This window comes from Parasteatoda tepidariorum, chromosome 7 (assembly GCF_982258835.1).
Source record: "Parasteatoda tepidariorum strain Cologne lab strain chromosome 7, Ptep-v5.0, whole genome shotgun sequence".
Lineage (NCBI taxonomy): Eukaryota > Metazoa > Arthropoda > Arachnida > Araneae > Theridiidae > Parasteatoda > Parasteatoda tepidariorum.
Genome location: NC_141761.1, coordinates 7207453 through 7233114, shown reverse-complemented (window position 1 = coordinate 7233114; position 25662 = coordinate 7207453). Strand labels below are relative to the sequence as shown.

The 25662-nt window shown below is 31.7% G+C and overlaps 1 protein-coding gene across 1 annotated transcript; it reads right to left on the bottom strand.

The window, feature by feature from the left end:
* Window positions 1–5110: 5110 nt before the first annotated feature.
* Window positions 5111–25656, bottom strand: LOC107444768 (uncharacterized). The gene is made up of 8 exons (XM_087167224.1): window positions 25521–25656; window positions 24022–24226; window positions 20997–21067; window positions 17588–17696; window positions 15103–15230; window positions 12193–12416; window positions 7812–7977; window positions 5111–5257 (listed from the first exon to the last, which is right to left on the bottom strand). Exons 1-8 carry the CDS (start codon window positions 25522–25524, stop codon window positions 5136–5138), a joined length of 1029 nt encoding a protein of 342 aa, XP_087023350.1. The 5' UTR covers window positions 25525–25656; the 3' UTR covers window positions 5111–5135.
* Between the last annotated feature and the right edge of the window lie 6 nt (window positions 25657–25662).

The following is a 25662-nucleotide window of genomic DNA, read 5'->3' as shown; positions in this document are numbered from 1 at the left end:
CCATCATTGACTGATCATTATGAATCTCCAAGTTTTTAAGCTCGAAAAAAAGAATAAGTCCCCTTAAAGCTCAGTCTTAGTTTAGATCAAAAATATGCATTGAATTTAATGTTTTTTTGCAGTCTCAGGCGAGCAATATTTGTTCGATCTGACCATTGAAATTGTTTTTGACTAATTTGGTAAGTTTTGATGAATTAAAGTCTGCAGAATTTGTTATTAGCGCTGAGTATAGGGAAAAATAAGAAAGTTTTGTTACAGACCAATCAAAGCAATGTAGTCACTCATCAATAAACTGTTTTTTAAAGAAATTATATTAATCTAAGGCATTTCTCAAAATACGGTAGAGTATTTAAAATGAAAAGATCTGCCTGTGAGAAAATTATTCTGCTCAAGAATTGTGAATCTCCATTTCACCCCATAAGAATATAGTCATCATGTGTCATACTAAAAAAAAAATTTGTAACTATTTTTTTTTTTATTCTTAAAATACAACCTCGCTTGATTGTCTTTATCCACTTTAAGTAATCTGCACGTGTATCAAATTTTTATACTTTAACACTTATCATCTCACTGTTGTCCATAAAATTTAAAATGAATTTACCAGTTAGAAATAGATTCGTCAAATGTAGCTTCTTTTGAAATCATTTAAAGAGATTCCTAAACATTCTTCTAAGGCTTTACACTTTCATATTTAAAGCGTACCATCTCTGTGACGAATGTGTCTTCATGTTTTAAAGTGCGTTAATTTTGTCAAAATTATTTATCTTCACATATTCATTATTTATTTGGTTCTTTAATAAATCTTCTTGAAAAAAAAATTCTGGATTTTTTTTTTTTTTTTTAATAAACTATTAATTTGAATGAAGCATATCCTGATGTAATATTGGTTTTCCTAATCTAAATGTTTCATTGGATATCTCATTTCTAAAATAGTTGCCTTCACAAATTTAGGAGCATGTTGATGATTAGTTTGTAGTCATTATATAATAATTTTAACCAGAAATTTTATGTTCTTTCATTATAGTATTGTTTTTAAATAATAACCATTATGTCATATAGTTTTGATCAAAAATTATTCAGAGTGCTGTTTTTTTTTTTAACTATTTTTATTACAATCAAACCCTGCTACAGTGAACATGGTTTATAGTGAACGAAATGTTCGCTCCCGTGCCTCGCTACCCGAGTATAATGTTATTTTTTGCGGATATAGTGAACCAAAGAAAAAGAGGAAGTCGGATATTATGAACTATTTTCTGTCTTTGACTGATTTATTTTCTTCATTTATAACACATATTCATAATAATTTTGAAACTTCTACTTCAAAGTAAAAACACATACCGATTTTTTAAACCGTCATGAAATGTAGCAATAAGCATTTTTTCTTGTTTCCTTCATTATTAAAATGGTTCAGCAATCTTCCAGTATCTGGACAAATGCTTCAAGTCAAAGTGGATGAATTTGCTAAGCGATTTGCTGGGACTACTTTTATGTGCTCGAATGACTAGGCTTAAAAATCGGAATAGCAAGAATTCATGAGAAATTATCAGTTGAAAGTGTTTCCATATCTGATGTTGAGGATTGCTTATTAGCTAAAAATCACAAATTTTTTTTGTATGCAAGTAATAAAAAAAATTGAAGTTAACTCATTTTTGTTTCTACATATTATTTTTCTGTCATTTATTTTTATTTCATTTTATGGGTCATTTATTTAAATAATGTGTAATAAAAGGGGGGAGTTTGAAAAGATTAGTCAAAATTGTTTACGGAATGGATATAGTTATAGTGAACCTAAATTTCGGTCCCTTGAATGTTCTCTATAGCAGGGTTTGACTGCATTTATTTATTTATTATTATGACTTGCCAACCCTAATTTTCAATTTAAAAAAAAAAAAAAAAAAAGATTTGAAAGTGCAATATTGTATATGAATATTGTTATTGTGCAATATTGCTTAAAAATTGCTGACAATCTGGTATCAATTACTCTTTTTTCCCCCTTCTTATCGGTGCCACTTACGTTTCTGTATATACTTGTATAGAGAATATATATATATAAATATATACACTTTTAGAACATAAGCTCCCTATTGAAAATGTCACTTTTTGTGAAGTGCCATTATCTGGTATTTTGTAATGTCTCTATATAAATTTTCATAGGAGCACTTATTAAGCTGTTTTTTTGTCAGCTTTCTGCAAATTTTAATGTATGGAATTATTTAATAAAATTATTTGTTTAATTATAATTGTCTTCTGTTGCATTTTTACTATTCAGGAGTTGTTTTTCATGTTTGTACACTTTTCGATTAAATAAACTACAACTTCATATTTCCAAACAAAGAGTTGTAAAGCTAACAAGAGCATTCCAAAAAAAAAAAAAATCATAATTTAGGAACATATTGTTTACTAGATACTTTTTTTTTATTTATTTTCACTGATGTGAATTTTTATGTTCTTTTTCTGATTAAATTATTTATAAGGACTGTCTTAGCTGTCAATTTTAATATAAATATTGAAGGAATTTTTGGCTTGTGCTCCGGAAAAAATACGGATTTCCGGACTTTTCGCTAACAGTGATCCAGAAGTTTCCGGAAATCAAATTTTCAAAGGTGGAACTTAAAAACACAGTTTATTTTATTTGTTTGTAAGGGAGAGCCAGAGATATACTTTATAACCTTATATTCATGATTAATATTCATTTTTTATCAGTAAATAGTTGTTATAATCATAAACTCAAGAAAGAAAGACATATTTGTAAATTTTAATTACTTCTCCAGATCATCATGGGTATGTGTAAAATTTTAAAAACATTTTAAGTAAACTAAGAAATATTGAGAAATAGGAAGAAAACCTTGTTTAAATTTTTTTCAATTTAAACTTTTTTTTTAACTCAAGAAATTTTCCGGAATTTTGACTTGAGCTCACAATCACCCCTGCTGTAATCAAAACCCAATCACAAACAGATGCTGTTTTTTTTTCTTTTTTTCTCTCTTTTTTTGTAGCCCACGACTTGAAATGTTGTAGTTTTTCCCAATTCACTAGTATATAAGACATGTTAACTCGATTCAATGGTGGGGTACCTGTACATAGACAAAGATTTACATTGTTGATAACTCTCCCCACATTGGTGACCCGGACGTGATGCGAACATGCCTACCTTGGCAGAAACTCCCACCTCGATATGAACACGCCTATCTTCACAGTTATGCCCATTTTGATCTGAACTTCGATGGCTGGTCCACATGGAACAGTTGGCTTGCTACTTATAACTGCGACATTATTCACCTCGTGCTGTTGCTACTCAGTCTCGATCATACACATCGTATTCACTCAACTGCTAAACGCAACACAGGAGTGATCACGAGCGTGAACTTATTACAGCTCTCACGTTCAGCACTCATAAATACAGTGATTTTAATACAGCTCTCCTGGCTTCTTACAAAACAGCAGTGAGTCAACTAGTGGTATCCGTTCATCGGAGTCTATCACTGCTATAATTCTGGTGGGGGAGTACTTTAGTGTGTCTACCACTACAAAAATATATTTTCAATTGACTAGTATACTCGATTCAATGGTAAAGGGTACCTTTACATAAACGGAGGTTGACATTGTGAATAACTCTTCCCGCAAATAATTAAAAAAAATTTTTTTTACCAATTTTGTAATTGCAATCATGCAATCACAATTTTCTCTCTTTTTGTAATTAATCATCAGTGTATTTTCTTATTTCATATTATGGATTACATTGAAATTATGATTCGTTGATTTAAATCAAATGAATATTTTTTTATATATACATAGCTGCCAACTCTACTGGATTTTCCAGTAGACTACTGGATTAAGCCAGTTTCTCCTGGTCTACTGGTTTCATTAAAATTCTCCTGGTTTTTATACATTTTAGAAAATTCTCTAATATTGAGAAAATTTCCTAAAAAAATCCTTATTGAAATAGAATTTTTGTACAGATTATTGCTTGCTTGCTTGAATATTTAAATAAGTATTAATAATTCATAATGATGCAAACCTCATTTATAAAAAATAGTTCATAACTTTTTTTTTTGTTCAAAAATTTTCAGCCTATTTTTATTCAGAACTCTCTTTTTAATTTAATTAAAAAAATATTTTAACTATCTTTGATGAAATAAGTGCCTATTACTATTCAAAATTCTGAGTAAACATAATACATAACATTTCAAGTATGTTTTATGTCAATCAGAAGTGGAAAATATTGCAGTTTTTCTATTTTGATGACTATAAAAATTCCCTATGTTTAAAATATTTAGTGCATACATCATGCAACAATTATCATGAAATTTTATATTTCGTAAAATCTACTGGATTTTTTCCTATCAGTGTTGGCAGCTATGTATATATAAAAAAAGAAACCTCTGATTTTAAAATGTGCAAAGCAAATTTAAAATTATTAATTGATTTCTATATTTCAACTTATTGCATTGTAAAATAAGAGCAGAATATTTCATAGACACAATTTTTGGTTATTCTATTAAGTATCACCACATAATGGCCTTCATTTCCAATAACTTCAAATCAAATTTAAGTATCTAATTGGAAGAAATTTTGTTGGCTCTTTAATACATTATTTAAATATCAGTGAATATGAATTTTGTGATAAGAAACAGGAAAGATGCTATTGCCTAATTTTAAAAAAAATTCTTCAAAACTGCATTTTATTTAAATATTGTACTTACAGTAAGTTTTATAAAGCATATTTAGCTTCTTTTGTTGTAGGGTGATTTCTTTTAAATAAGTTATTCTAGATTGAAACATTAAGTCTGCACAATTTAGTAAGTTTGCTTAATCAATATTTTGAATAACTGCAAGACTCATTTTGAAATTTTTTTCTTCTTCATATTAGGTCTCTCTTTATAAATTAATACATTTCTATTTCATTTTTAATAAATTTAAATCGGGAATTTGCACACATGATTTATACTATAAAACATATTTGTGAATGTTATTATTGTTTCGAATGCATTGTTATGATTTCCATTATATTTATGAAATTTAAGTAACTGTACACCAAAGCTTTAAAAAAAAATCAGATTTAAATTTAAAAAAATTGGATTAAAAATTATCCCTGATTGAAAGTAAAAGATCAGCTTAATTAATTTTATTGATCACTATATACATTGCAGGTGATTAAAAAGGACAGTTTTTTCAGTCTTGGCCGCTTCCTCACATGCGGAGGCCACTTTATAACCAGCCAGTATTGAATTCAAATCAGTTTCACATTCTTCCTTTCCTGAAAAATATTTTATGTTTATTGAAAATACTTAAAACTGAGGGAATTTCCTGGTTGTTTTGGACAGGGTATCCAGGGTCATGAATTTCGGTAAAGAACAAAATTTGTCAGAAATGTCATAATTTTAACTATTTAAGAAAAAAAAATCTAATTTTTGAAATGGAATCTCCCCCCCCCCCAATTTCATGGTGTTCGGAATGTCTGAATTTCTAACAAAATCCTCACTGACAGTCATATTTATCATGTTCTTTAAAAATTATGGTGTTCCTACAAAAAAATAAAAATGAAGTAAAACATTTCTAGAGTGGATTACCTTTTAAACTTCCGTGATTTTAGAATTTTTATTATTATTTCTTATTATTTTATCAATTTAAAATTCTATCTGAAGCAAGTCAGTCATTGGAGAATTTTTTTTTAAAATTCCGAAATGAGAACAGAGAAATCAGGATTATCTCTTTCCTTTCTGATGAACAGGAAAAGTATCTTTAGAATATAATTCTGCAGAAAAAAAGAAGAAATTATTGGAAGTCATGGATTTGAAAATCTAGAATGTAACAGATACCCTAAACAAGGTAGGTAGAGTTTTTAAAAACCAGCTTATTTTATTGAGTATTTTTTATGAAGTGCTTTATTTTTTCATTTTCTAAAATGAGATTTTTTCCCCTTCGTTTTTCCATGCCGATTTACGCGGAAATCGTGTTTTTCTGAATGTTTCACACAATCCATACCGTTGGTCATTGAGATTTCATTCAGAATTCTTTGCACTCTGCAAGCGACAGTTGATTGCTTTTTCCTACCCTCTAAATTCGAACCGAAAAATCTCGAGCTCATCACCCATTATTTTTTACCCAATAGCAAAAGAAAATTTTATTTCACCGCTGATGAAGCTGTGTATTTATAGATGAGCATCATTATCTTGGGGATTATTTACTAATTATGTATTTTCATTGTGGGTCCTGACCAGGGTTGCAAAAAACCCACCCTAAAGTGGGTTAAACCCACCTGAGTTTTTCTAAAATTCTTTTCATTTTTATCCTTTGTTATATTAAAGAGCTATTTTATTGAAACTAGTGGGCTGCACCCCCTGCTCGCTAACGCTCGCCAACCCCCGAAAATTGCCACGCAATCTTATATGGTTTGCTTCGCTCGCTACTGACTTAGATACATTGCAAATGCACAAAATTCTAAGAATTCAAATCCATATAACAACTTTTTTTTTTTTTTTTTAAATTACATCTTTTTGGTAAATACTAAGTCATTAAAATAAATTTGAATTCAAATAAATGACATGTAATTCGTTAAAACTGTTAGAAATGTGTTATAGTATAAAATCTTAAGATAACATTTCTAAAACTGATATCTCTTTAAAAAGGTTAAAATTTTGGCTATAATTAAGTCTATTAAAAATTGAAATAAGTGAATTGCAATGGAAAAAGCTGCATAAACAAATAAATTCTAGTAAAACAAATAAATTCGTGATATAAATCAAAAATCGTCAAATAAATTCGTAATATATAAATTCGTGAAAAAAAGCGCTTTCGACAAAATACTAAAATAGAGATCTATCGACAAAGACTACTCACTTCTGCCTAGCTTATGCTCTCTCTGGTTATTTCAATTTCCGTTTTTAAAAGCGCTATATGTTGAGCCATCTCAGTAGATTTGGCATGTGACATTTTTAGCGGCAATCATGGGTCGATTTTTCTTGCGTTGCCATTCTTGGAGTTGTAATGAGGCTTTTTTTTGTCGCCGTGTAAGAGAAATATATATATATATATGTTGTATAGTCTGAAAAATTGAACCGATGGTGATAAAACTGTGTTTGGAGAGTCACCTTACTGGCTAGATTTGACTGTATGGCCATTGATTAGTCAGTGCCCTTGATTCGCTTTCTATGCAAAAAAGAATAATAATTCCCAAAATATTTATTAAAATTTAAATAAGAAGTTATCCTGTGTTAAAATAAGTTTCAAATGTGTGATGTATGGGAGTACATATAACATTCTGTATCATGATGTCAGAAGAAACTTTTTTTCAGACAATTTATTTGTATTAATTACACTTTATGTTTAGTCAACTCATAAAATTAAACCTACTTATTAATATTAAAATAAGGTACCCTGACCTCTCTTTTGAAAAAAGACCAATAAAACATGACAAACCTGGGTTTTTTACAACCCTTGTCCAGACCAGTGAAAGATCGCTGACATGTTCTCCCTTTTATTCACTTAATTTCATAAATATTTAAATGAATTGCAATTTTGAATCGTATTTTATATAATTAATATTGGATTTTGAATATCAGTTATTTATTTTAATTTAACTCTCTGGTTTCCAGAATCAAAATAAATTTATTTAACTAGAATTTTTCTTTTTCTTTTATTCGTGATCATTTTAAAAGTAGGAAAAAATATTGTTTTATTTTTGAAGCAGTAGTTGAATTAATAAATTGCAAATGAACTTTCTAAGGGTTTTTAAAAGTTTGGGTTAGGTCTAAGAAATGAAGTTATAGTATCAAAATATGTCTTTAATACTATAATGATTCGAAACATACCTTCTAAAATATTGAGTAAATGTTCCATTTCCAGGGCATAGGAGTCTCTATAACGTGTTTCGAAGTCATAGCAGATGGGTGTGGCTGCGGCTCCTTTCTCATCATGGTGACTCACACCTGTTGGCCTGTACCATTCATTCGTCACCATACCCTTCGTTCCAAATATCTGTGGGAAATATATATTTTTTTTTTATTAGCTATGCTTCCGTCGCTCACAATTTTGCACAATCGATTTTGCTCGTCGCAATTCATGATGGGCACTACTTGTCTTAGCAGGGTGCGAATCCAGACATTTTTCCTGGGGGGGGGGGGATCATAGAGTCAGATCTCAATTAATTTTTTTTATCACAATTTTTTTTTAATAATTTTTTTGAAAAAAAAAATACTGGAGTTTTTGATGCTAGTCTTCTCATTCATTTTTTTCATAATGAACAATACATACGTATTCAACATCTTTAAATAATAAATGTAATACGTTTTTTAGAAACTTTGGCAAATCTGTCTATAAATGACGCGCTTCAACATTATTAATGTTTACAATGAAACTATGACGAATTTCGTTTTAATCTTTAGGATTATGATTCTTGAAACAGTGACGAATATAATTAGATGGGGGAAAAATAAATTTTTCCGACCTACCTAGGTGTATATGCCCCATTAAATAATTTTTAAAATATTTTATCTCTTTAAATATTAATAAAAAAATTATTATTTAAATTTTTTTTTCAATTTTGGGAAGGATCCTGGATCCGCCACTGTGTCTCAGAGACGTCGTGGACACAATTCTTCGTGAGCACATTTTTTTTGCGGTTTAGATTAAATAAATCCATTTATGGTAGACATTACATTGTCTACAAAATCTAACTAAATATTTAATTTGTGGCCTTTTAAACATCGCGTTCTTAAAGGTGCTTATTTTCGATTTTCATTTTTTAAAAGGTGCTTTTTTCGTTGGGGTTCCTTAAAAAATGCTTAATATTCCTTTTTCGAAAACGAGATTTTTTTCCTATACCGTGTCGATTTTCGTTACGTATTATGCAAAAGCGAGTTTTTCACATTGTTCTATTCAACGTTTACACAATTCATTCAACCAAAATCCATTCCGGCGTACCGTCAGTCCGTAGCGTATGAAAGCGCCGATCATTTTACTTGTTTGATGCAGTACTTGAGAGTCCGCATATGCGTCACGACTGAGCTGGGTCAACACCTCCTAGAAGTAGTAAGGCCTCAGCACGGATCAATTTAGTAGTCCGATGTGACGAAGTTAACTGCGCAGTAGACGAAAAATAAGAAAGATGTCACTACGTTAGGGGTACTAAGCTGCGCTGTGGTTCAAAATACAAAATATGTCATTACGTTTGGACTACTAAGGGATATTTATGGTAACCCGTGCTGAGGCATGTTCTTTCTAGGAGGTGTTGGCTGGGTTCGGTGAGATTATTGCACTCTCATGTGCAACTCTGCTGCAATTTGCAAGATATTCCTAATTTCAGGCTTCATTTTCCACCCTCTGATAACAAACCGAAAAATCTCTTAATCATTTTATAATGGCTGATATAATCAAGAAAAGAGTTCTTGGTTAGAAACTAGTTATTTTTATCATAATCATGTTAAGTCTTTGGAAATTATGTTGCATTTTATCTTGTATATAGCTCGAAAATAATTTTTTAAAAGTGCTTAAAAGGTGCTTAGTTTTTGTTGAAAGGTTTGGCTACGCACTCTGTAAAACTTTACGAAATCACCTAAGGGTTTCGTTTATTGTTACTTACATGGAAAGGTAGTAGCAATGCACTAAAATTCTCTTATTTCCATTTTTTTTTCAAAAGCAAAAAAAAAAAAAAAAAGAAGAAGAAGTCAAAAACGTCGAAAGAAAAGAGTATGAAAATTTTTTTAATGGGTTTTGAGACCACGGAAAGAAAACTTTTAAAATTTTCCAAAGAATATTCCACTCAAATTTTATAAAATGGATTAAAACATAAATTTAGTTTGATGCAAAGCTAAATTTATGAAATGACAATTTAATGAAAAATTTATAAAATGACAAATTAATAACAGCTAAATTTTAAAAAAATGACAGTAAAAAGCACTTTTCTTCCATAGTTCTTAAAATTTGAGCCGTCGAGATCTCTTGGGGGAAAGAGAGCAGTGAAAGTTCACTTTCATTTTGAACAACTACGAGGCTCATCCAGAAAGTAAGTTTCCCTAATTTATTAAAAAAAAACGAACTCACACTTTCAGGAACATATTTAGCGGTAACAAGTACAGCAATGTTTCAGCTATTTTTCAACATAGCCACCACCAGAATTGAGACACTTGTCGTATCGTGGGATCAACTTTTGTATCCCTCTGTCGTAGAACTCTGCCGCCTGTGAATGGAATAAGCGTGTGACAGAAGTCTTTAGCTCTTTGTCGTTGCCAAAACGTGAAAATCGCTGGGTGCAATATCAGGGCTGTAGGGTGGATGGTCAACAACTCTCAGTCAAAACAGTTGCTGTGCGTCATGCCGTATGTGGACAAGCATTATCATGGAGGAGCGCAACACCTACAGTAAGCATTCCACGACTCTTATTTTGAATGGCAAGTCACAATTCCCTCAGTGTGTCACAGTAACGGTAAGTGTCTGTCGCACGCTGGTTCCATTCACAGGCGGCAGAGTTCTACGACAGAGGGATACAAAAGTTGATCCCACGATACGACAAGTGTCTCCATTCTGGTGATGGCTATGTTGAAAAATAGCTGAAACATTGCTGTACTTGTTGCCGCTAAATATGTTCCTGAAAGTGTGAGTTCGTTTTTTTTTAAAAAATTCGAGGAACTTACTTTCTGGATGCGCCTCGTATATCTAAAAGTAACAGGAGGAGGACAATGTCGCAGTCACAAGTAGCAAGTCAACTGTTCAATGCGGACCATTTGGTTCAAAAGCCGTATATTTGGTTTGTCCTGATAATAAAGTCCGACCAAAATAGTTAAGTCGAAGATTACTAACATTTATAATTATTGCAATTGATATATATATATATATATAGAGAGAGAGAGAGAAAACATGGAAAAATTACAGAATAATGAAAAGAGAAGAAGAAAATTATTAAAATAAAATAACATAGTAAAAAAAGGAAAAAAACTAAAATTTAAAAAAAAAATTAATAAAAATTTCAAAAACGATTTAAATTATTTTGTTATGAGATTGCCAGATTACAAAATATGAAAACAGGGACTTTATTTTATTGGTGATCGGCCACAGGTGGAGTAGAGCAGAACTCATGGCAACACTTATTTGCATGTTTTCGCCATTAACGTGTGGAGAAGAAGAAAGTGCGGTAGTTTCTAACTTGATTTTTATTTAGATTAAAAAATTTTAAGCTAGGAAACTATATGGAACTACATTAAACATAGTTCTAAAAGAAAGCATCATGGAAATTTTAAAAAATATTTTTATTAGTAAAAAATATTAAGAAAAGGAAAAAACATCATAGTGCATTTCTATACAAGTGAAAAGAGGAGGAGAGGGAAAGGCCACCTAACCGGACTTCTCCCCCAGAGGGCGTATTCGAGCGTTGCCTATAGCGCCTTCTTTTTTTTACGTGATATTTCATTTTGATCAAATTTTTTTTAAACTCATATGGATGGTGTTTTCAATATAAATATAAGCAATCTCGAGCTCCGTACCTGCTCTAGTTCCGGTTAGAAAGCTTGCAACTGCTTATTACAGCTTATTCTGCGAGGCGATATTTTCAAAAAGAATAATTTTGCTTTCAATAATGGAAGTAAATTAGATCATTTTCGAGCTCAAATCTGCCGTATTTCATAAGATATTGATGTTATTAAGTCATTCTGGTGAGTTTGAAGTGAAAATTTGCTTTAGTTATTTATAGATATAGTGTTATAAGAGATGACATGGTTGCTAGATTTTTTAGCAGTTCAGATTTGGCCTCTTTTCATTTGTTTATTACTGTTTGTTCTTGTTGCAAGCTGTGCATCATCTTACGTTAGTGCTCGCACCTTTAGCATTGTAAATACAAGTATTGTTAACGTTGCAAACACAAGTAATCAAATACCACGTTTGCAAAAATCTCAAAACACAATGATCACGTTGTGAGCTAAATGGCTTTCAAATACACCTGTAACCCGGAAGTATAGGCAGTATGGAGCTTGCAGCGTTCCCTAGTCTTAGTGTAGAATCCTTAGCGCGTTCTGTTTTTTACCTGATATTTATTACTTAATGTGTTCTATCATGTTTCAAAATTTTTCTTAATTTCATATACTGTTTAATCATTTTAAAATAATTTTATGTATCAAAATACATTTTCAAAGTTTTAAGATGAAGAGGGGGAAAAAAAGGATTTCTAAATGAATGTCTAAGGCAATAAATAAGAATCCTCACTTCAGCACGTTGATCCAGTCCATAGACGGCGTGCCTGCTGAAGTCTATGGTGGCGAGTATCCCACTAGGAAATTTCATGCTAATGATGAGAGTATCGTAGTCTCCTATGTCTCTGATGTCCTCACTGATGGCTGTTCCGTATGCTTTCATACTTTCGGGATATTCACTCAGAAGCCAGCACACGTAATCTAGGGCGTGGATGGCGCAGTCTTGAAATATACCTCCTGCAATACACACACGCTATTAGTTGCTGAATCAGGTTGTCATTCTCACTGGCACGTGTGAATTATTGCTGGTTGTATCTGTTGTCGTTGGCCATTAAACCAGAAGGGGTGCGATTGTTCTTGTTTTCTACCATCTAAGGGCAAGACCCGCACCCACACGTCACGCCTGTTTATAGGGCGAACCCATTCATTCATCTGCTGATCGCAATTTTAACCTGAACCAGAGAACGATCCATCTCCAATTTAGCACCCCCAGAGGTATAATTTGTTATGGGAACATGGAGAACTTTATGACCCGGCAGATTCAAAGTGCACCAGTCATCATTTACTACACTGGAAGTTTTTGGCCGGCTGAATCCGAACTCCCGCTCTCACGAACGTGAGTCCAGTGTACTGCATATATATATATATATATATATATATATATATATATATATATATATGCAGTACACTGGACTGCATATGTAGATGGAGTTATATATATATATATATATATATATATTCTAAACGTTTAAACTTAAAAGAACTGAATAATGAAAACTTTTTAATATTTACATCCTACTTACCTTACAATAGTTAGTTAATCAAGTAATATATATATAATTTCTTTGTCCCCCAAACCGTCCCCAAAACTGAATGTGTGAATCGCATGCAGTGAGAATGGTCCGTGAATAAATCAGAGGTAATAGTAGTTCATTTACGTCGCACTAGAGCTGCACAATGGGCTATTGCCGACGGTCTGGGAAACATCCCTGAGGATGATCCGAAGAAATGCCATCACAATTTTGATCCTCTGCAGAGGGGATGGCACCCCCGCTTCGGTAGCCCGACGATCTGCACGCGAAGTCGAGCACTTTACGGTAGCACAGTTCAACGAGGACCAATAACGCACACCCTCGGTCCCTACGCAGGCTGATCCAAGTGGTCACCCACCCGCACACTGACGGCAGCCAGTGATGCTTGAAATAAATCAGAGGTATAGTAGCTCTGCTTTATGTTCTTTTCTTTAAATGACTTTCAACGATCCATTTACAATGCTTTTCGAAGTTTTTGCTTTAAAAAAAGAAAAAGTCTCATTTTAAGTACATTACACTTAAGGCAAAACTTATTTGAAACTATATAAACCTTCTTACTGTAAATAACTACTCATGTTGTATAATTTTATACAGTATTTTCTATACGTAATAAATATTCTCAATTTTCGTAAATTTTTTATAGCGTTGGAGTAATGCTTTCCCAAAATTCTGATGTTTTGTGCCATTTTTATTGTAATAGCTAAATTTGACCTAACAGCCTAACTCCAGAGAAAATATTTGAAACTTAAAGCAATTTCTAAAATAGCGAAACAAAAATAATTCAAATGAAAAATTCACTCCATACTTACGTGCATGCCCTTGTTTTTAACATTTATTCTAGAAATCTAATTTTAGTATTAAATTCAATTAGGTAACATAACTTTGCATAAAACAAAATTTATGTGTATATTAACTTTAAAATGTTTAGAGTAGATTATTGTTCAGAAATCTTTTTTGTTCTCTTTCTGAAATCAAAACACTTAATCTCTGAAACTCTTCAAAAAACTTAATTTTAACTATTTCAAAATTTAATTTTAATAAAAATAAGGAGATTTTTTTATAATGTGTTATGTCTTCCAACTTTGTCATCGAGCAAATTACAAACTCCCTTTTACGATTTTAAATTCTATAGATTTGAATAAAAATCTTGACAAATTAGACAATATTTTTCTTTTAATAGTTTACTCAGTTCAGTGCTTATTGAATAATTACTACGAGTTTTTCCGAAAGTTCAGTTCTTAAAAAAAGACGAGATTTTAATATTTTTGAAGTAAAAAATATAAATTTTATAAAAAAGGGATCCAAAAAATCATTACGAAAATAAAATTTTGTCTTTGGGAATATACAGCAATAATAACAATAATTTTTTACATTTTGGAAAAAATGCTCTTAAACTCCAACATAAAATGAATCTATTTAATTTTGACAACCATATTTAGAATGTATTTCTAAATAAGTTATTCAGTGTTACTAAACCAAACATATTTTGCTCAAAAATTAAATTATTTTTTTGTAATTTTACCATATACACATTTAGTTTACCTTATGAATAAATTTTTTAATAAAACTTTTGTGCTCAATCTTTGATTAGTAAAAAATTAACAACACATAAAATTTCGCCATTCATTAAAATACAGAAATGATTTTTATTAGCTTTTATAAAAACTGAATATAATTTTTAATTTAATGGATTTTAATGAATTATGACTTACATGCATAAATAAAATTTTTATTTTTTTGCTTATTTCTTTAAACAAAAATTATAACTACGAATTCTGAAAGTAAAAACAAAATTTCTAAAAATTTAGTAGCTTTAAAATCAACATTATTTAACACTCCGTTTTATATGCAAACATTGAATTTTGATTTCTTTTTTAGTTTCTGGATATTTTCAACTTTCACTATTTCAATGAATTTTGTCACATTTTCCCACAGTTTAAATTTTACACATATAAATTAAAATCTAACTCGTTTAAATATTTAAAAAAAAATTCAAATTTTTTTTTAATAAAATCTTAGATGACTTTGAATTTTAAATTTCCACCAAACGCACTTTAAAATCGCGTTAAATTTGCTGAAAATACTTTTTTTAAAAGGAACGTTAAACTGACCTGATGTTTTCAAGTAGGATATGGGAGATCTTGGGGAATCTCTGCAGGACATTTTGATCACGTGTACTTTTCCGATCTCACCCGAATCCACCCTCTCTTTCAGACTCCGCAGTCCCGGGTCGAAACGTCTGAAAATAACAACTTTCAAATACCTGCTCTGCTTATGTGTGAGAAGCACGGTTCCCAAATTTGTTTTAAATTTGAAGTAAAGCTGAGGTACATTTAGGTTCCTTTAACTTTGCTACATCTCAAAATAAAAAGACGACTCCATTGTCATACGCTTAAAAATTTAGAAAATTCAATAAAAATGAAATATAAGTTATTTACTACATTCCAAACATCGATTTGGAATTTTTTCTGCAGTTTTATTTAATTATATGTGGTACATAAAAAGTAGTCACACATTTTTTATTAAACAGTTTTTAAAAAAATGAATAAAAAAAAGCATTTAATAAAGCATTGATAATTTATTTAAAAGGAAAAATATCCATACTTTATTTTATCTTCAGCTTTAGTTGTCATTAGGTTTGAAAATATTATCTAACATGTAATCCTAACTTTAACTAGAAATTGGTTTTAAAATTAATTGTTTAATTGAAGGTTCAAGCCCTAGATATGCATCAGATAAAGGCCAAAAGTGGTAGATCGCTATAAATTTTTAATGCCTGATAAATTTCGTAATTTTTATATACTGATGAAAACAACTTAAGGGAAGAATATTTTCTTTTCTTAAAAAAGAATAAAATAAGTAAAGCCTATCCCAAATAAGGTAACAGATGATAGCAAACTCATCGCGAACGCTTCTGAGACACAGTGGCGCTGTGATCGCGTGTGTGCAGATATACTTTGCTTGCCGAAACTTGCAGCGTAAGGACGTTTTAAAACATCGCAGAATCTTTGTTTTAATTTCTTTGTTTACCTTTGCTCGTATGGCCGGTTATCATCGTCTAGACAACGCCACATGGTGGCGGATAGTTGGAAGACTCGTTGCAGGCCTATTGTTGTAAGGACTTCAGAGTGTGCGATGTTCACTTTGTGGACACAGAGACAGTGGTCCGCTGATCTGGTCAGGCAGTCCATTATTTGAGACTTCAAGTCAAAAGGTCCGTGACATCGACACAATCGTCTCGCGGCTTGTATAATGTAACAGAAACATCTATTTTATGAATAACAGTCTCCCAGAGACTTAAGGCAGGTGGCCTTAGTCTGCATTTCTTTAATTGTAGCCACAATAAGAACGATCTTGCAGGTGCTGAGAACACTTGTCTTGATCAAAGGATGATTGGGGGCTGGTTCTTTTTAGTGAGTCTGTGTGGACAGCAAATCGCGACGTGTTCTCATCAGGAGAGTGTTGAAAATGACCTCTCTGTCTTTTGATGTTCTGGACATGATGCCTGCCCAGCATGATATGACCAGCAATTAATAGAAGCACACTGACTGGTCACAGAACATTTGCGAGATCTTTGCACTCTATGTGAGATTTTTCGGTAGGGCACGTGGACCCAAATGCATCTTTATGGATGCACAGGGCTCTGTGACTGATAAGGACCCTGTTTAAACAGTATGAAATGTTGATGCGAGAGTTTAGCTGTTAGAGACCATCGTACTTCTTGATTCTCTGACTGGGTGTCGGTCAGCTGTTGTGTTGGACAAGAGACTAGTTTCCTTAATGAGTGACTAGTTTCCTAAATGAACCAAACTCTTCGTTAAAGGTAATAAAAAAGTTTATCATGAGACCTTTTCTTAATAAACGTTCTGATCTCTATTTTATTTTATATTTTACATACGTCGTTGAACATGCGAGCCAATTTTAGGTTTAAGACTACTCATGGTTAACTCCATGGCCTTGTCATTTTGAACTCAATCCAGAAGACAAGGAAACTCCTAGATCCCCGAGGTATTGATTTGTTATGGGAACACGGGTGACTTTGCGACTCGACAGATTTAACATGCATCAGTCACCATTTACTCTTCGGCCGGCTGGGATCTAACTCTTGGACATGGGCTCTACCAACCAGGCTATCCCGATCCCATCTCTATTAAGAAAAACTGTTCTTCTTCTAAAATTTGCTTACTTCCATTAACTTTGTCATAATCGACTTTGATGAAACTGAAAATAATTTTCATTAATTCCTTAGATTCACAGTAAACTATGTAAATTCAGAGTAGGAGAGAAATTATGTTTCTATCTAGACAAATGAGGTATCCTCTGTCTTTCTTTTTACACTGAATTGAAAAGATGCATATATTTATTATTATTTTTGCTTAACTGGTGTTGAACAGTTGACTCATTTTTTAGGTTTACCAATGTTTAACCTCTTGTCCCAACACAGAACACAAGAGATTGGAGAGTACGAAACGAGGCGACAAGAGGATTCCAACCCATGATCTATTAAGTGATAGTATAAACCTTGGTTACCACATCGCAGCTTAAGTATTTTATACATATCTCATGAAGCTCAGGATCGGAATCAAACATATATACCTGTTGAATCCACATAATATTGGCAAAGATAATTTTTTCGCTCTCTCCAAACATCTTCTTATGCCTTCTTCAGTTGTAGCCAAAGGTTTCTCACAAAACACAACTTTACCTATTGAAATAATATACATTATTTTGATTTTTAACCCTTTTCCAATTTCGGTATTCATTTATAAAAGGATATTCATTTAGCTTCCAAACATTCATTTTCGCTAAGACCAGGTGATTTTTATTGCGACCTTTTATTTTATGAAGACCATTTTTTTTGGGTGGGGAGGTCAATGGGATTTCCGTAATTTTGTCCACTGTAAAGAGTTGACCCTGCACAGGATCTTCCGTGTTTATAAACAATCGAGTTTATAAGTTCTGTGTTTATAGATATGATCGAACGTACAGTCCCTGGATATTATTAGACGCACTATCAAGATTCTACGTAAACAGGTGATACTTTTACTGCTTTATTGTCTTGACGCGACTGAAACCGGTTTGCACCTGTTCCTGTACCAATGGGTTAAATGAGACGATATATTATTCAAATATAGAATATTTATTATATCAGGCATTATATTAGTACAGTGTCCCCCAAAGTGTGGTACGCGTACCCCCAGGGGTACGGTAACGGTTTGCCGGGGGAACGCGTTCTTATGCGAAATATCTCGCAACAAACGAAAATTTCAAAAACTTTTATTTAAAAACAAATCTAGCCATGAAAATTTACGATAACGTATTTTTCTATTGTCTATGTTTTGCAAAGTTAACAGTTAATAATGAGTGGTATCAACAGCCGGTTGTGATTTTTAACTTTTTTGCAATTTTTTTATACTAAAAAATACATTAATTTTTTTATCAGTGGTACACAGCTTTACGAAATATTTAGAAGGGGTACACAAAAGTTTGCGAAACACTGTATATTACAATAATTCGATCCAATGATTAGATTCACTGTATAATGACATGTTTTGCACGAGTTTATAGGATTTTATATTGAATGGCGGATTTTATTCAGGAGATTTTTTTATATGCTTCCTATTTGTAAGGTATCGCATAACAACCCAATTGATACACTAACGTAAACAAGTGCAAACATTCTCATGAAAATAATAAAGCTGTATAGAGTAACACCTGATAATTAAGTTTTTACATAGAATTTTAATAGCGAGTCTAATAATATTGACTGTATAACACACAAGAGAAAGTATCTCTAATCTGTACCCACATTTCTGCAAACAAAACAGATCGTTGCAGAGGACTAATAAGGAGTTAAAATTTGAGGAATATTTATACAAACTGAGCACATAAAAATGTTATTTATAACTAGAGCCCGGATTTTGATGACCTAAAAAATCTCAACTAATGCCCTTAAAAAGTGCAAAAAATGCCTTTAAAAAGGGCAAAAAATGCCCTTAAAAATGCAAAAATTGCGCAAAAAATGCCTTAAATAAAGTAAAAATATTGAATTAAAAAATGTTTTGCTCTTTAAAATTATTATGAGTCATTTAAAAAATATAAAGCAATGCAATACTTGTTCTACGTTTGAAAAATATGTTTTATATCCTAAAATAACAAAAAAAGGAAAATATATTGACACCAAAATATTTTTCTTTTGTATAGAAACTTTGATGGATATAACACCAAAATATTAGTAACATAATATTACTAAATATCAGAATTGCATTGGATTATTAAATGTTTTTTGATAATTTGAAATGTAAACGAGCGTCTCTTGTCTGAAAGTAAATTTTCATTCCTGCAGAAGCTTCTTTCAACGTCTACTGATGTTATAGGTGTGTACTTGAAAAGGACGGTCTCACTTACTGACAATTCTTCTTCAATTTGAAAAGATTTTGCTTCACCTGTTAATATCCTATAGATTTTCTTCATTGTTTGAAAGCCAGTGTAGTAATGAAAATTGATAAAAAATTATAAAAATTGGAAAAAATGAACAGAAAACTTTAAAAAATGCATTAAAATGCAAAATACGCCCCAAAATTTAAAGAAAAATGCCCTATAAAGCTAAAAAATGCTCTAAAAGACAAAAAATGTCCAAAAAATGCAAATGTCATCAAAATCCGGGCCTTATTTATAACTCATTCCGTAGTAAATGATACGAAACTAATACTAAAGAAATTTCTATCGTTGCAAGCGTCATAATGTCACCCGGATTTTCTTTAACAGCTTCCCCGATTATCCCGGGTTCACTCGGGTATGTATATATTGCAAACATTTATTATCCCGAGTATACTCGGGCATAGCAGAATTTTTCATTTGCCCGAGACCATTTGGGATAGTAAACTGATAGTAAATAAAATATTTTTTACACATAAAAAAAATTGAAATTTCAATTTAGAATTTGTGTTCTATGTTTTGTTTTAGTTCCTTGTATTTATTTAAAAAAAATATATTGATTTTTTGCATTCCTTTTTTCAAAAAAGTGGGTAAGTTAAGCGGTTAATAGCGTCCGTTTCTTGAATCTAAGTAACGAAATCTAAGTAACTTAAACTGCATGTCTTACACTCCATCAGTGTCCAAAAACGCATTCCATAATACCGATGGCTTAGATCCTCACAATGAGGTGGTTTGAATACCAGCGATACTAATTCTGCTTCCAGCTTGCATCGACCAGAATGTTGACGTAAAAAATATTCCATGTGGTCGAAGGATAATGGGGAAGCTCTCGGAGTAACGCAAAGGCGAATGTGTTCCATCAAAAAGTTCTACGCGAAGACTGTTCCAATGAGTTTCATACTCTTCTAGGGAACTCATTATGTTTAATTTTAGTATTTATAAATGAAATTTAAAAAAAAAGATGTAGATTTTCGCATTGTTGTTGATTTTTTTTTGATCGATAAGGGTAGTGGTTAACACTAAAAAGACTGTAGCTTAGTATATACCTATAGCGCCAAAAAGCAGTCAAAATGACTGCACTGTGAGAGAATAAATAATGTGTAAAGAAATTTGTTAAAAATTAATTTTTTATATTTTTTTATATTATTTACAGTTATATAACAAGTTATTAGTAAATATTAACAATAAAGAAAATTATATGTTGTACAAAAATCTAAGAAATTGTGTCATCATTGTGTTTCTAATTGAAATGAATAGCAGTCAAAATGACTTCCTTAGGCAATCTAGTGTTAAGGGAAATCGTAATATTAGCTTGTTTAAAAATGATCTTAAATGTAGCTCAAAACTAAATTATTATAATTTAATTTCTTAGAGGTAGTTTATTTCCGTCGCACTGGAGCTGGAAAATATCCCCGAAGATGTGGTAGCCCTGATCACTGGCAGTTTAAGGAGGACCCGTTTCCTTCGGAGGCTGATCACCCACCCCATACACATGCTTGATCTTCGGTGATCTACTGGAAATCCCCATTTGTTTTTTGAAAGATCCGAGAGAGACAGACAAACTCACCTGAATTGAGAGATTTCAAGACCAATTCTTCGTGTGAAATGGCAGGTGTCAGAACCAGGATGCAGTCGATGCTTAAGGAAATAAAAATATATATTTTGTAGCACACAATAACATCTCTTTTTTGTGAACAGTCATTCAAGGTTTTCCCCTTACAGACCCCAAACTTCAATAAGAAGTAAATATCAAGATAGAGTAGGAAAAAGCATGATGCTGGAGAAGGGGAAAATCCTGCTCACAAACAGCATCACATAACTGATGATGAACTGTATAGTTTGTCTAAGTTGAGAACTCCTCCCACCGTGTGGTGCTATGGAAACAAGAATGGTGCATTTCAAGGAGGGTAGTTTCATTCTAGGACAATGGACCGAAGATTCTCTCGCCAATCCGAGTGGCCCCTCACCCCTACTTGGAAAAGTCACAGTTCTTATTTTAGACAAACTATAGCAATGTTTAATTCTCTTGGGGAGGAATAAAAGAACAGCTATTAAATACCCTTTATAGGGAACAGCCGATAATAGTGCGATATACTGTGACATTTTACCGATTTAGCTCCTATTTCTTACATGGGTCAATATTTTCGTTAGACTCATCTACACTTACAATATGAGCATAATTATCGTTTCGTATATTATTCGCAATGAGTGGAAGAACCAGGTAAGAGACATTTAGAAAAAAATGAGGTTTCTCAAGGAAAGTTTATTTAAATATCTAACATTCATTTCTATTGCTGAATCGAAGAAATTCAGTGGAAGGACCAGGTAAGTGACTTGGCAGTAAATCACTCGCTTGGTGTCGAACGTTAAGACGCTGCGTTAATCTGAGGGGAGATTCTTTAACGAATCAACAATTAAAAAATGAAAAATATATTTCTTAAATGACTATAATTTTCTGTTTCACAATGCTTTGTGACTCAATTAATTTGTTTACCCTGAGAAAACTCTCTTTGAAAATTAATATTATTTTGTGCTGATGCAACTTTTTCAGTACATCTGAATATTCGTTTTAAGTGCGGATTGAAAAGCTAAATAAACAATACATTTATCGAAATAATACAAAGAACTAAAAGACTGTCTATAAGTTATAATTTTTATTTATTTGGTTTGTTGCTCTTCCTAATAACTTTACGTTATTAGATTAACAATGTTTTTACAAGCTTTCAAAATAAATGAGATGAACGAATTTAAGCGTCATTTGACGTAATGCTATTCCATGATATTCAAATCAATTATTTTCTCCGCTGAAAAAGCCGCAAAAAATCAATTTCCATGGTAAGAATATATATAGTTCATATTAAAACATATCATAATATAAGAAATATATATTACCAAAAAATTATCTTTTTTATTTCGGATTATTATTGAGAATAGCTTTAAAATGTTTACTTAAAGTTCCGAATTGTTCATTTGGCAAATTTTTCCATAAACAAGGGGTTGTTATACTCCGTTAATTTTACACTGCTGATGTTAAGAGCTCCTTTGGCATCGGGGCTAAACTTGACAGGTTTTTGTGATTTCCATTTTGTGGACATTAGATTTGCTTAAAAAACATTCTTTTCGAAGGTCCCTTGGTTTCTTAAACAGGTCTTGTCTTTCAGATTCAAGGCTATAAGAAACAAATTTATTTGCAGTCGATTCTTTTACTCTCTCTTTTTTGTTTTAGTGAAAGGAAAATTTTAACATAGCTAATACTCTCTTACCTTTTAGGTACTAACCGTACAATAGAAAAAAATAAACGACAAAAAACCAAAAATGAGATTTTTATATAATGAAGAGCGACATAATGTAAAAAAAAAATCGTTTTTCTCATAAATGAGTTTTTACATAGTTTTTCTTTATTTTAGCGATGGAAATAAAATAGTTGTTTCGAAATCTGCCTTGAAGTTCCTATGTTGTTCTTTCAATTGTAAGACAGAAAAAAAACACAAAACATTTTGAAATTGAATGACTTTGAAAATAATTTCAAATTTTAAAGAAGGGTCAACTGTCATTTTTCTAGAAATGTGAAGAAAAAAAAACAATCATTGTTTCATGGAATAGTTTTTGATTTATAACAGTGCTAGGTTTCGAAAATAGTGGTGTCAGTTAAATATAGAGATATAATCATTCAATATTTCCACCAGTTAAGCATTCAACTTAGTGTCGTTGACGAGGTCTTTTACTTTTTTTTAAAAATCAAGATAACTTTCTGTTGTATGTCATAAATTGATAATTTTTTCCCAACTTCTTGAAACAGTTGATTTTGTTTTACAAATAGGTCATCACGTAGTATCCGACGATACTGTATTTTTGGGAGAAGTATGTGAACAATCCTGAACAAAGTTGCCATTTGGCGATTGTCTGATAAAAATATTTACTCTTTATGAGCATTTTTCTAACATTAAATATTTCATAAATTGGATGATATATAGCCTCTTTTGAGGGAATAGTTTGTCCTTTTTTGAGACATTTCTCAGGGAAAACAGCAGTTTTTAATTTTAAAATATATTTAATTAACTTGATTAACGAAAGGTATAATAGAAGATGATCAAGAGAAGTAAGTGACTGAAAAAGAATTCATTGTTTGCGTTTGGCGTGCATGAAGGGTTGTCTCATTTTCAAGCACGGAGATGTTTCTCCTCGCTGATAGGAACTCTGCGTCCGAGGAGGTGGATCCCAACTCCAGGTGAACGAACTATAATGCCCGTTTATTCCAAATGCTAAACTTTGAATGTAAGCCTTAATACATCTATTTCAACTTTTTAAACAAAATTATGTTCGTTGAAGAAGATTAACAGCCCCTTTTGACAGGTATTACATTTCGCTTCAACAAAAAAGTGAAAACTGAGACACCCTAGTGTGCAAAAAGTTTTCAATTCGCATAAAAAGTTCTCCAGGTTTGGCGAAATGTCTCAAAAGGGGCAAAAAATTGAAAACATGATGAAGGGATCAAAAGTTTCTGCCTAAACTATACTTTCTTCAGCCATCCCCGAGGAATCCCGCTAAAATAAACAGACATGTTTAATCAGAAAATATTTATCGAAAATTACCTTTCATCTTGAAAAACGATATCTGCTTGTGAGGGTTTTAGGAATAGAGTTTCCTTCAGTTTCAGATGATGTTTTATATATTCCATTCTCTCAACAGATTCGTCGACGCAATAGATGATCTCCGAACGAGGATTCCAGCGTAGATTCTTTAAATGGAGGGCTCCTATACGGCCCAAGCCAAACACCGCCAAGCGCCGCACCATTACTATAAAAGATTGTCAAATGGTGAACGATATTCACCAGTTTGTTTAAAATAATATTTTATACAATAAACTTTAAAAAAAAGTTCGCAAATTTAATTTTTTTTCCGTAGAAATATTTTTTTTACTAAAAATATCATAGCCTTATTTAACGTATTGAGATTAGAAATTTAAATTTGTGTACTCCTCAAATAATAAAAAAAAAAGGAAACGATCTATTTATAATTTTTCGATGACAGTAGTAACCTGTAAAAGCCGTTTTTAAGACCGATTTCGTTTAATTGATAAACAATCTATAAGTTCGTTTTTACTTTTTTTTATAACCATTGTTGAACAACTGACCCAATTTTGGGTTTACGATAAGAATGCTCGTGGCCTTGTCATTTTGAACCAATCCAGAAGACAAGGGAACTCCCCCAGAGGTTGTTACGGGAGGAGACTCGACAGATGTAACGTGCATTTATTATCTTCGGCAGGCGAACTCTTGGCCCCACCCACCAGGTTATCCCCAAACATTGTAATAATTTTCAAGAAGGAATAAAACTATATAGGCCTAATATACAATTTAAACAAGATTCCATACTGAATTGTTATCGTCTCTTTATCATTCTTAAATAAGGGAATAAAATATAATAGTAGGCTTCAGTACAGAAATAGATGGCTAATTTTACAAACTAGATATTTTAGCAAGTTAGCCTTCAGTTTGCAATCATCATAAACGGATTATGTACAAAAATTTTATTTTAATCAAAAAAAGGTTTGGTGGAGCAAAATTTAGTTCTTTAACCGGTTGTTGCGACCGTTTCTCGGACCTGGAATCACCTCATATTTTTCTTTATTGAATTAAGCCTTTCCTTCCCGTGAAAATGACGGTTTCGCCCTCTATTTCTCGCTCCCGTGATAGTGATGGGGTGGAGTGTCAGTAGCCAATAAGAATAAAACTAATTCATTTCTTTTGCTCGGAAAACATTTCATTTCACATTTTACACACCAGATGGCAATACCAGGATATTTTTAAGGTAATTGTAGATAGTTTATTTTAAACTAGATGTCAACACTAATCAAATATGTAATACAAATGCAAAAGCCAAAAAATAGGCACTTTTATGACCGTTTTCTTGAAAATTAACCGATCGTTAAGGGGTTAATAAAGGAAAACTTTTGTGTTTCAGCAGGAAAGGTTAAAAAACAGTGTAAACAACTGAGTACGAAGAATTTTTGAAAAGAAATGCGCAAAAATAAAAAATTAAAAATCTTCTTTTAATGCGCATAAAATTCTAAGAATAAAAAGAAACTTACTCATTTACTTAATCCAAGGCAAACACTATACAATTCCCGAAAGACAATTGATTCCTCAACGTCACTCGTTCAAGGTCGATGAGATAAATTGTTGAATAAAAAATTGATAAAACTTCCGATTGTTGAAACAAGAGACTTCAAT